This window comes from Micropterus salmoides, unplaced genomic scaffold, assembly GCF_014851395.1.
Source record: "Micropterus salmoides isolate LMB-PRFRI ecotype aquatic unplaced genomic scaffold, ASM1485139v1 Ms_hic_scaffold_5, whole genome shotgun sequence".
NCBI classification, from domain to species: Eukaryota; Metazoa; Chordata; class Actinopteri; order Centrarchiformes; family Centrarchidae; genus Micropterus; species Micropterus salmoides.
This window is the reverse complement of record NW_024044237.1, coordinates 17,223,914-17,237,329: the sequence shown is the minus strand read 5'-3', so window position 1 is coordinate 17,237,329 and position 13,416 is coordinate 17,223,914. Positions and strand designations below refer to the sequence as shown.

At 40.0% G+C, this 13,416-nt stretch overlaps 1 protein-coding gene across 1 annotated transcript; it reads right to left on the bottom strand.

Annotated features, from left to right (window-relative positions):
- Positions 1 to 356: 356 nt before the first annotated feature.
- tcirg1b (T cell immune regulator 1, ATPase H+ transporting V0 subunit a3b) lies at positions 357 to 12,789 on the bottom strand. Its single transcript, XM_038699516.1, is given in 22 exon segments — positions 357 to 1,288; positions 2,529 to 2,700; positions 2,931 to 3,051; positions 3,136 to 3,170; positions 3,173 to 3,221; positions 3,304 to 3,414; positions 4,129 to 4,342; positions 4,463 to 4,581; positions 4,694 to 4,784; positions 4,883 to 5,040; positions 7,174 to 7,313; positions 8,161 to 8,311; positions 8,406 to 8,618; positions 8,825 to 8,918; positions 9,015 to 9,097; positions 9,232 to 9,358; positions 9,446 to 9,507; positions 9,626 to 9,721; positions 9,864 to 10,012; positions 10,106 to 10,184; positions 10,579 to 10,697; positions 12,769 to 12,789. Coding segments are annotated over 21 exon segments (2,475 nt in total). The 5' UTR covers positions 10,696 to 10,697; positions 12,769 to 12,789; the 3' UTR covers positions 357 to 1,194.
- Between the last annotated feature and the right edge of the window lie 627 nt (positions 12,790 to 13,416).

The window sequence follows — 13,416 nt, the reverse complement described above, 5'->3', positions numbered from 1 at the left end:
CCATAGTGATGTGGTGGTATCAATAAGTTCCTTTAGGCCAGACCTTTCATTTGGTATGCACTATGTCTGTGTAAAAATTGTTTATACAATGTTAAAGATTATTATATTATACTTACTACAGTATATTTTGCTGATAATTCTTCTGTACTTTTATATAAGATTTTGAATTCTAGACTTCTTACTTGTAATGGGGCTATTTTTTCATTGTGGGTTTACTCCTTACACTTGCACTCAAATGAAGGATTTGAATACTTCTTCCATCATTGGTAACCTCACAAATCATACATAGGTGACACAATAAATTATGTCACTACATAACAGGTAAGGTAGCCTGTTCAATAAATGACTTTTCACAATGATATTAAACAAGAAAATCATATTTAATTTCAGTTAAAATGTAATTTTACAGTGCATACCGGCAGGGGAAAAAAAGAGATAACATCCAGGGCAGAGTTCTGTTCAAAATAGTGGCATGATAATGGGATGTTATGATCTGTCCATAAGACTTAGTGGATAAACATGCACTCATTCTCAGTAAGGCACATGAAAAATGTTTCACTACCAATAAATACCTGTTATGACTGGAAGACATAATGTATGTAATGACATAAAAAAATCTTTGGCTGCTGAAGATCATTCAGATAATTCCCTGCCATCATTTGAAGAATCCTACAGGACTGGCTTATTAAAGCACAATACAGCGATTCATCACTCATTCATTCCCTTAAACTGGAGATCAGATTCATTAATTGATTGGTTTCCCTTTTCATAATTGATATCTATCTATCTATCTATCTATCTATCTATCTATATATATATATATATATATATATATATAATGTATGTTCATACATTGAAAAGTAAAAGATCATTAACTATTTATTGAGCTACTAATTAGAGAGCAGTATAGAACACTGATAATGTAAAGAAATTAGCGGGGGGATACAAAAGTACATATTTTTTAAGTGAAATTCATTATATAGGGACTCATTCTCATTATACTGATGCAAAAATAACAGTCTATACCATCATGATCATTATGCAAGCGAATTAAATGTTTTCATAGCCAAAAGGCAATTGAATAAGACTGTTAAGACGGGGAGACAAAGTCATTCTGATGTGTGTAGTTGTTCTCCAAGCAGTCAATAATGTACATAGGTTAACATAACCGTTCTTAAGTCATTGTTTGACCGATCATATAGCAGCTGATGCATTGATCAGAGATGAGAAAGAGAAAGGGCTGAGCTTGTAGCCTGTTCCACTGTAGAACTTGTTCTGAAACTCCACCCTGTAAGACAGAGAAGCAGAGTCAGTATACAAATATAAACTACAACACATACTCCATTTCTGCCCACCCACTTCGTTTCTCTACATCTCCTCACAGTGGATACAGTGGATATGAAGCTGAATATACATTTTTGAGCTGCTCTGACTTTATGTATGGTACCACTGTCGGGAAAATCCCTCTTAATCCATGAGTTGAATTAAAAAAACATCAACATAAAAACAACACTGTTTGTGAATTTTCATGGTCCCCAAATGGATGGTTTGGTGACCCTTAAATCTTTTCTCTACCACCATCAATGAAGTCATATTTGTCAGGTTACAAACAGTCAACAGAGTGCGATGTGTACACCATTATGAAAAGACACAAAACTTGTCTGGGGATGTTCTGGGATGGATTACTAAATTATCAGGTTAACTTTGATAACTGAATCCCAGGATTCTTTATGTATGAAGAAGGTCTTTTGATGTTTGGTACAAACCTAAACCTAAAGAAAAATGACTACAGTATGGAGACTTATGTGAAGCCAGATTTAACCAAATACCATAAACATCTCTGTGTGCACAGTTATGTTTGGGTACATTGCTATTAGCTATAGTAACAGAAGGGTTTAGATTGTTTAGTTTGTTGTGTGATTAAGGTGACACTGAAGATTAAGTGCATTTTATGTTTTCATTACATTGGAAACCTCTGTCCGAGTCAAATCAGTATATCACTATATTATTTTCTCATGCAGATCACCATCTAATTGGCATCTGTATATTTATTACATGAATACAAAGTAATGAAACGGTCCGCTTCACTATTTTTTGAATTATGTTGACTGTCAACATAATTCAATAATGTCAAATGTTTTCAAATTACTCTACTGTGAATAATTTAAATACATTATACAGTACTGTTTATAAAATGTAGATGACTATATACTGATATAGATACTGTTCAAATTATAATTAGGCTATAGCCTAAAACAGTTGATTGCTCTTTCAGATACAGTAACGTTAGTAGTGCAGTAAGCTACAACTTGGCAGCATTTGTTTAGGAATGATTCTGTCCAAAGGTTTTGTTTAATAAGAGCAGTTTTACTCAGTGTACACCTACTCATTAGTCCTGCTTTGTGAGAAATGGCTATGGAACATTAGAAGCAACAAGACTATTTGTATAAGCATTTAAAAAATGTCTTAATTAACCCATCAAGTATTGTTTAACACATTTTCCCCTTTGCCTTCCGTCCCTTCCTTACCAGTGCAGACGCAGCGCATGCAGGAAAGCTGAGAGTCCCTCCATAACCAGCAGGATGCAGATGGTCAACACAGCAAAGAAGGCAAAAATCACAAAGAGGACTACAGATCCCACATAGCCCTGCCACCTCAGTGCAAGACGCATCACCATCACCCACAGCACCTCTGACAGCTCTGTGAAGACACAAATAACTCACCATCAGACAGCCGTCAGTGCTTGGAAAAAGTATATCATGTGTGTTTGAATAAAAAAAGAATAGAGTGAGTGTGTTTGACTTTAGAGGGGGAAGTCTGTCTGTGTATGTGAACCATGTGAGGATGATGGTGTAGATTATGTGTGTGTGTGTGTGTGTGTGTGTGTGTGTGTGTGTGTGTGTGTGTGAGAGTGTATGTGTGCCACTAACGTGCATGTGCCAGACTGAGAGCCCACAGTCGGAGGTAAGAGGCGGTGTTGGAGATGCAGCCCAAGCAGTACTCAATGGTGTGGATGGCCTGATGCATGAACACGTCTGCGACATCAAACTCCTGCAGACAGCGTAGTTTAAACACAAGAATCTCAACTGTACATTTCTGACTGGATTTAATCTGTTACTCAGGCTTCTCTCTTACCTCCTCTTCAGCAGCTCCTCCCTCCACCTCCCCTGATGAGTGTTGATGGAGCCGTCGTCGGTCACCAGCGGACGTCTGTCTCCCTCCTGAAGATGATGCAGAGAACCAGAAATCAGTCAAAAATACATCTAAACTCTAGAATAAGCTTCAAGATGTCTGGCGACTCACCACTTGACGTCGTCTTTTCTTGAATGTGATGTATTCACATGTGGGCTTCCCTAGCAGGAGGACCGGGACAGAACACAGCGCCAGCACCACCAGGATTGTCTGCACCACAGTCTACACATGGAGAGTTACAGGACCAGCTGTTACGCTTTTAAGCAACACATGCTCACTTTCGTAAGCTATTTTTTACGATAACACTGGAGTTTTTTTTACTACAACAAAGTTGTTTAGCATGTACTTTAACTTCTGCAAAGAACGCCATAGTTTTTTGGGGGTTTAACTGCTTTTTATTTTTACCTTCCAGATGTTCACTAGTTTCTGTTCATATTAGTACAGTGTGAAAATGAGCTTGCAGAGACATGAAACTAGCTCAAGATTGATATTCCCCACAGTGAGCTATTCATTTTACTTTTGTCAAAATTATATTATTATAATAAAAAATCTGAGCAACAGTTTATGTAGTGAAAGCATTGGTTGCTTTAAGTCGTCTGTTGGTGTGTTCATGCGTTTACGGGAAACTACAGCATCTGGGGTCTGAGAGTAATCTGCCAAACAGCGTTCCATTGCAAGATGTACTGTCAGAAGATAAAATCCAGTTGCTGACTACCTGGCTGTTGTGTCTTTAACATACCTATTTTGGATAATTAAAACAAAAAATAAATAAATCCATTTCACCTCCATGACCCAGTAACAATTAAACAACCTTGACATTAGATCACGCAGATTAAATGTTCACTGTGCTAGGTGTCTCAAGCAGCTTTCATTTTCATACTGCACTAACAGAATAAAATAAACCCCCAAAGACACACAAACAAATAATCCACACACCTGTCCTTCATAAAGTGGGGGGTTGTCAGGGTTGTCTGCAAAGAGGAACATGTCTATGAAGTGGATAAGTATACTGGGAGCGATTTTGGACTGGGCGGGAGTGTAGGCGATCCACTTGAAGACCACCATAAACACCAGGTAGCCAAACAGGCACACCATGAAGAACAGCTCTGGGATCAGAACAAAGAACACACTGCGTATCTGGCCAAAGTGCCTGGAGCAGACACCAACAAGGGAAAGCAGGGACAGAGAAACAAGGATATGTGAAGGCAAGTCAGGATAAATATGAAAACAAACAAGAATGGTTCAAAATAAGTAAAACATGATCACTTACCAGTAGTTGAAGAATGACAAGCAGACTCCAAAGGTCATGTGAATGACACCGATGATGACGGACATCTTCATCTTGTACGAGTTGAGGAAAGTTAGTTTGTTGTTGGACAGCCCCCAGATCTGACATTGACACAAAACAAGAGAGAATGAGGATCGATGCAGTGACAAACAAGGTGACAAGACGAAAGAAAATGGATCATGACGTAAGGGCTGATGAGTGTGGTAGCCATACTGGGTCGATGCCAAATGGATAGGGGCTGGTGAAAACACCAGACACAACGGGATCCATGGACAAGTATTGGTTCCCTGCCAGGACCGATGAACTGAAAGAAATATAACACAAATAGGTTAAGAAGGACAAGAAACAACGTGTAAAAAGAGAAAACAAGAATTCAAGCTTGAAGGCATGTAATGTCCTCACTTCCATATGTTCTTCTCGAACATCGGGCGGACGTGCCACGCTGAGCTGAAGGTAGTGAGGCCTCTGCTAAAGCACTCGTTGTAAATGGCCCCCGTGTAGATAGAGAACAGTCCCATCAGCAGAATCAGATACCTTCCTCCAAACATCATCCTCCAGATCTGAAACATAGAGCCGGATTTCATTTCAGTATTTAATATGCAAGGTCAAAGACACGTTCAAGGTACTTTGTTTTGGTGCCATTTTACTCATGTTTTTCTTTTAACTCTTAACCCTTTGATGCACACGCTACACAAACCCCTTCTAATGCACAACCTGTGTCAAAAATGACCTGTATTCCTTTCCTATATTATTTCATGCATGTTTCTTTGCTATATCCTTTGAAATCAATTTATTTCATTATTTATCATTTTAATATTTCAAGTATTCATTACATATCATTTTTGATTATCACAAATCATTTTCATTTTTCCCTTCTTACTTTATTAACAAGAACAGTTTTTGTGTTACTAAATCAAGTTTACACACAAAATGACTCATAAATGTATGTGATTTAAAAATAATTATTTTAGCGGTGATTTGGAACAAAGAGTAATACAGTTAATGTATTGGGAATGTTTTTGTCACTTTGCCACGCATAACATATAGTTCATATCACTGATATTGAACTGTGGTATATCTGTAGTGTAACTGTAGTGAATGTGACTGAATAAAATCAAGCTGATGAAAGGAAATTACATGGGTACAGTGCAAATTGCCATCTCAGTGCGTACATGCATCACAAATGACAACTACATGTTTGTGCCCCTTGCTCCCAGGCCTGATGCACAGGGAACACCAGCATCTTTCACAGCTTGGCAGATCTTGCACCTCTTCCTCCTCTCTTGGCCCTCCTGTCCGATGTCCTGCAGTGGTTGTTTTTAATTTTTATTCCAAATCTTCCCACTGCGTCTGTGATATGCTTTTGGAGATGGGGGTTGCGCCCTCAATGCGCCTCTTCATATGTGGCATGAAAAGCTCTTTGCCCAGCTCCTTGCTCAGTAGCCGCTGTGCATTGGTCACAGCACCCATGTAATCAGAATGGTGTTGTGCAGTGAAGTTTGTGTAGGCATTGAGGGAGGCAACATCCAGCACATTGTACCAGAGCACCAACACTAACCCTTAACCTAGTGTTCAAATATATAAATATATATCAAATACTTTCGAAGATAAAACCATTGTAAGATAAGACTTACATGCATCGGATGTGCAAAAGCAGCCGTGCTGAGTTGTGAAAGTGAATCGTTGTCCACAGTAAATGTGTGCAAACATTTCCAAATAGCAAATGTTCCTCTTAAATTTCATAGTGATTACACATGGGTCATTTTTTTAAATGCAGAAATACAAATCATGTTTGTTGATGTACAAAGAAAGGAAAAATAAAAATAATGATTTGTGGTAATCAAAAACCAAATATATATCGTAAAGGAACACTCTTATTATGCATAAAATAACAAAGAATAATGGGTAACTCTTGACCATGTTGTGCATTAGAAGGGTAGTGATTGGGGAAAAAAATGATTTTTATTCAAAAAGGAAGAATGGAAAAATGAGAATAAGGATTTGTGATGATCAAAGACAAGTTAATTGAGGAATTAATTTATTTCAAAGATGTAGAAAATAAAAACTCAGTTGGGTCACTTTTGACTTATGTTGTACATCAAACGGTTAAAGAAAATATATATAGACACAATTTAAAAAAAGGTTTGTGATGTTATATACTGGAGCCCCAAATCTGGGCAATGTTTGTTTCACATACATTTAATTTTAGTGATCTTGGTGAAACAATGTTTAGGATGAGTATTAATGACAATACCTACAAACTCAAATTAGAAAAGATGATTAGTGCCAAATTAATTTAGCTACTGTGCAAATGTAGGCAAAAATTTTCTGGTGATGATGTGTGCCCAGAGGTGGATTGCATGGGATGGTCCACGCACTGTTTTTCTCAACAAAATGAGAAGTGAGTTTAATATTTATTTCTGTTGGCCAGTTTCATTTTATATGAAATTTCAGGTTGGTAAGAAAAAAATCTGAATTCATCAAACTCTAACCAAATCTTCAATCTGTTTACGAGCAATGTAGAGTAAGTACTCAAGTAGCCATTTACAAACAGCAAACATAGTGTATTTGGCACACATTTTCAGTTGAATGTCAATCTTTTCAGTTTATGTTCACTTTATTATTTAAAATGGTTGACTGTTAAAACAAAGTGTTTATGTGTGGGCTCGGTGTGCGAATGTCCTCTGAATTACCTCATTAGTGTTGTTCTTGAGTTTGGGGTCCTTCTCCTCAAGAACCATCCACAGGGCCGCCAGAGTCATCAGTAAACCATGACCCACATCCCCAAACATCACAGCAAACAGGAAGGGGAATGTTATGATGGTGTACACCGCTGCAGAGGCATTGAGAGAAAACACTTAACCAAACCTAAAGGTAAACTGGTTTGACTGGTTATGACACTGTCTCAATTTAATACTGATGCCTCTATATGACCTACATAAGCAAACAAGACCATCAGCGAGACGATTGGCTATTTTTAAATAGTTGTTGTTAATGCCTGGCACTGGGTTTCCCCCGCGAAATCAGGCGACAAAGCCTATGTTTACATTATCCCAGGTAAAGTTTCACAGTGTATGTTAGGCACTTTAAGAGAAGCGGGAGGAGAATGTTCTTTAAATTTTGTGATTATGGCTACACTGGGGCAGGATCAGCAAAGAGCGAAAGGAAGTCAACTTTGGTCGGTCATTCAACAGGTGGAGAGAATTGCTATTTGATTTGGCTGTGTACAGTCCATGGAGATAAAGGTCATGGTGGACATTACTTTAGTACAACTGGCTTATAATATAACATTTTCTGTTGGCCTTACTACATTTATTATGAAGACATAACATTATTAGGGAATGTTGATAACTTTAGCTTTCCTAACATAATTACTATTACTGAGCAACCAAATCTGTTAGTTGTAGGCAGACATGTAACTTAGATGTTAACCAGTACTAAAAAAAAAAAGTTTACTTTGTTTCACCATCATCATACGCATCTTTCTTTCACTTGCTTCCAAACCAAATGCTCACACTAGCCAGGTCTGGATCTTTACAACACGCGGCAGATGAAACACTACAACTGCCAGAATCAACACAAAGTTGCTTTAAAGAAACATTCTCTGGCTTCTACTGTGAACATCTGACATCTCCTTTTTCTTTAATGAAGAGACTTTCTTTAGTGGTGTGCAGACATACCTGGATTGACTTCACGGTAGCTGGCCACTCCATAGGCATCTACAATGTTCTGGAAACCAGCTGTGAAAGAGTTAAGGGGAAAGAGGGTAGGTGGAGGGGTGGAGGAAGGCAGGCGGTTGTAGAAAGAGTCGACCCCGCTGCCGCTCTTCCTCTGAAGATGGAAGAAAGGGTTGGATTTGTAAAAAATTAGGCGGTTTATTTATGTTTGTCAAGCCTCCTTATCTACAACTCTGCCTTTGTCTTACCCCTCCCTCTCTCAGAGCGCTTTGCAGTTCCGGCAGCTTGGCAGTGGGACACCAGGCCTCAGCGATCAGGCATTTGTCAGTGACGGAGGGGCTGCAGAGATTCAACACCATCTGGACTGCCTTACACTTCTGCACCCGCACTTTCCACTGGGGCAGCACAGCCACCGCCCGCATCAGCAGCTGCTGCAGGAAGGCCTCGGTCTGTGACAACACCTGAAGTAGAGAGGAAGTGAGAATGGATATTTTAGAAGGACTACACCGGAAAAAAATGTTCTTTGAATAGATTTTGAAAACCCACATTACTGCTATTTTTGTGCTTGCTAGTAATTTCAAGAGTGATACAGGCATTTCAAAAGGGAGGGTAAATCCTGGGGATTGTATCAATATTCTGTGCTTTTATAAACATGCCCTATACTTACGGATTTAATATCTTCAATTCTGCCTTGAAGTCCCTGGAGAATATCCTCTCTCTCAGCAGTGCTCTCAGGGTATGCAAATGTCTGTGTGCGGAAGCTGTGAGGAGGGAAAATCAAAAGCTACTCAACAGGTTCAACGGGTGCTACAGTGTGGAAATCTCCGATTTGCAAACTGATGCACAGGTTCACCCACCAATCACATATCTTCTTGACTTTCTGTCCAATCTGATCGCCCCAATAGGAAATGAGGAACACTGTCCATTGCACCATTTCCCCCTGCAAACGGAGAAACAGCTGTGATAAAATACCCGTAATGAAAAATCTAACGTAACAAATCAGAGACTAATCCTGCAACAGGAATAACGCATGTATCTCATAACCATCCCCTCTTGCTGTCTCCTAGTTCCCACCGTGTCCGGATGCTTAAGCCGATCCTCCATTTCTCTAAAATCCACGATGATATAACCGCGACACGCCCGCCATAACAACCGTTCAAATGAAGGGACCTTCCAAGGATGGACAACTCCTGCCACAAAACTGAGAGAGGGGATGCAGTGGAACACGTGTTTAATGTAAACAAAAACATAAAACACATGAATGGACATTCTAGAAAATGAGGCCAACCTGAGGTGGACATCTTGGCGGACATCAAACAGGCCTTGGCTTTCCAGTACAGGTGGCGGTGCCTGTGAGAAGGAGCCAAGGGAGAAGACATTTCTTTTAGTTTTCAGAAATCAGTTTGTTCACTACAGCTCAACGATGAAAGGTAATAAATGATGCAGTATTTTTGCAGAAATGTACCACCTGTGAGGCTGTGAGAGAGTGCGTCCTGGTCAGGACTCCTCGGTACTGACAGAGCTGGGTCAGCTGAGCCCGGAGGCTGTCTCTGTTCCTGGACACCTAGTGAGACAAGCGCAAATGAAGAAAAAAAAATAAAACATCTGTCTAAGCCAAATAAGTTCAACCTGCTTAGATGGTGTATTAATGAGACAACAGAGGCTATTCTTTGATTTAGCATCTCAGCCTTGTTTTTAGTGCCCACCTCTTTGAGCTCTCTGGCCAGCCTTTCGCACTCCTCCTCTATGGTGATGAGTTCACGGGGCTGAGGGGCGAGAGGCATCGGGCATGGAGGAGGGAGGGGACCCTGCAAGGGTGGAGACATGGAGCGATTGATCTCCTGCTCCAGGAAGGCTGGAGGGCAGATAGAGAAGGTCAGAAAGGGGCAAAAGGAGATTTGGAACAAAACTAATAAATAAAATAGGGAAACAATGAGTCAACACTTACAAAAGGTTTTCTCAAGTTCCTCGCATCGCCTGACCTCGCTGACAAACTTCCTCTGAAAGGAGTTCACGTTAGGATTTAACTAAAACAGCAGAGGGGAGAGGAAGAGGGCAACAGGTTTACTCATGTTTGTCTGATGAGACGTGACTCAAAGCAACCATCAGTTCACCATCTCATCAAGGCGCAGATTTAAAAATGCTGCAGAGGTTTCAATTAGTACCAAATCATATTCACTGTAAACAGATCAATTACTGTGCAGAGGTTGGTAATATGACACATAAAAACAGGGTTGAAATCAATCCAAATTTTGCAGGTAAAGAAGGCATAAATGTGGTCAAACTGGCTGCACAGGGAAAAGCATTCTGGCCAAAAGAGCAGCAGACTAGTTTAGGAGGGTAATGGGCCTCCGTTTGTACTGGACCCTGAGCTTTTCACCACGAAATCATGAACCAAGAGCTAAATCAATAGTTACTCACGTCTCTGAACTCAACCAGGCCCTGCTCTCCCAGCTCACTGACACAATTGTAGGCCGAGCCGGACTGAAGGAAGAGCTGCACCAGGCACACCTCCTCACTGCGAAACATGGAGCCCATAGCTGCACCAAGGAGACAAATGCAAATGAATAATATACTCAAAAAAAAAAAAAAAAGTAGCAGTTTATAGGCGAGTTCTCAAGGAATCTGTTTTACATTAGAACAATAAAAGCCTCTCAGGGACAAAGCAGAAGCTTATGAGTGGAAGCTAAAGAAAAGAGAAGTGTCAACTCCTCCTGGCTGTGATGAGCAGATGGGGTTTCCATTCTTGCACAGGCATGTCTTTGTCTATATTACAAGCGCACAGATTAGTTTTTCTTCCCCAGTTGTGAGTAAAATTCCCCTACAGGCTGTATATGTTAGGGATGAAACTAACTAATTATTTTAGCTGTCAATTATCTTCTCGATTAATCGATGAGTTCTTTGGTCTATAAAATGTCAGAAAATTGTGAAATATGTCGATTAGCTTTTATCAAAGCCCAAGATGACATCCTCAAATGTCTTGTTTTGTCCAAAGGTATTCAGTTTACTGACAAAGACTGAAGACACCAGAAAATAATTAGATTTACTATCAAAATAGTAGGCCATTAATTTAATCGATTACAACTATTGGATTATTTGCTTAATTGTTGCAGCTCTACAGTCAGTTGCAGTCAGTTATATCCACCTCGCTAAAACAAACCACTCTGCTGAGAGAGCTCTGCAATAAATCATACCTTTATGAATGTGATGTTACATGCTACTTGTAGATAAGTGTTCATAAAATCGTGTGGTCATTTTGGAGGCAGTGGTTTGTGGTGCTTGTGAGCTGTATTGGGTTATATTTAGACTAACCTCATTAATATAAATGGGCTGGAGAAAATTCCACAGCAGCACCAAAAACTGCAGCCTCCAAACTCACCGTGAAGTTGAATCAACGCTTCAACATAAATCCACTATTCATATAACAGTCATGGGTGTGCCTATAAACTGACAGCTGTGTGTATGTATTAAGTAATAACATGTATGAAGGTTTACTTAAATAAACACCACCTATAACTTCAAACACATGAATGAAAGTATACAAAAAAAACCATGTTCAAAAAAGGAAGTTTTGCATTTACTTAAACGAATAATAATCCCAGCGGTTTCACCCCCTTATGTCTTTTTTTCCCCCGCCTAGTAAAGTTTCGTTTTTAGTGGCACACCATGCCCATGAGACGAGACTGAAAGATCATCATGACACAAAAGTCGTAGCGTTAAAAACATTAGTCGAAGGCTTCTCTTGACTGATGAGGGACATTTCGTGAAGGAAAACAACGGTAGAGCAAGCTTTTCATTTGTCTTGACAATAGCAGTCCTCAATCGGTGGATAGAGGTAGAAATCTGCCTTACATGAGCAAAAAATTACGCTTAAATACTAACGTTACATATCTCACCTGTGTGCGTCCAGGGCCGTACGTTCCCGACGGCCAGACCGGTGACTGTAAACTGGGACAATCCAGACGCGTTTATGGTTTATGATTAAGTTTCGGGGCTCGAGACAGACTTCCTGTTTGTAAAAGTCACGTTACTGCAAACTCACGTGATAGTTGGCGTCCATCCGTCGTTTGGCCACGAGAGGTCGAGATGTTCAGTTACTTAAATGGCGTAAACTTTGATGGATTTGGATGAGACGATAGACTTCAACGTTAGCGAAATGTTAAGGTTTATTATTCTTTCACGCGTAGTTAATAGATATCATGTGTGAGTCGTTGGTTTGCTAAACAGCTAAGCGAAGCCATAATTAAATGAGTGGCATGACTTTCATTATCTCCTAAAATGTGTTTCCTGGGTTGGACCATGGTCCTGGTAATATTAAAGATCCACTTCAGGGCAGAAGACAGTCTGTATGCGATATGTGTTTTTTTTCCACAGAGGAAATGCAATTATCTTTTGAAGGATTCATAACTGAAGACGTGATGGCTCCCACATGTCCACGTTGTCAGAGATGCTCAGGTAGCCTATACATCAAAAAGTATCGTTTTCCACTCGTCATCAAATGTATCATCCTAAAATACAAACGTTACTGGTACAGTTATGAGAACCGGCGAGTTCGCCGGTTACACAAGCTCTTTTAGCCTCTTGGGGCCTCATAAATAAACATAACCCGACCTCTCCCGCTGGACACCTCTCCTGTACCCCGCCTGTGTTCCTGGTTCGTCGTCCTGGCTGGAGCCGCTGTAAATCACCTCGGTGATGTAACGTTACTCCTTGTCGTCAAGCTCGCTTCCGTCGATCTCGAAGGCTGAGTTCGGTTCACTTGGAAGCTGCGGAACCGGTTCCGGTTCCCACACCGGACTCACTCAGTTAAGAGGACTGCTAAGGGCCGTAGTGCACTGTTAGATGAGCTTTGGCAAATTCAGGGGTGCATGCTGTATGGTTTATAGCTATTATACATTTACTAAACCACGTGTTTGCCAATTGCCCTTTTCTTCTCTTGTATTTTAGTGCCATTCAATGAGCTTGCAAATCTAACGTGAGCACAGAAATTTTCATCTTAAACTAGTCATCCTCATTCTGCACACAATCACACTGCACAATGAAGCTCAAACATCAGAGTAGCAATACGCAAAACAAAGCTTGGAGTGTAGTAAGGCTCAACCACTTTTAGTTCAAATTTACCACAGAAAAATACAATGCTTTCGGCTAACATGCACTTACTGAATAACTTAAGATTTGTTTGGCTTGTGTCTGTAAATTAAGTCAAAGTGAAATAATGAATAGCTGCAGTTGACCCAACAGTACCCATGTTGTTGATCT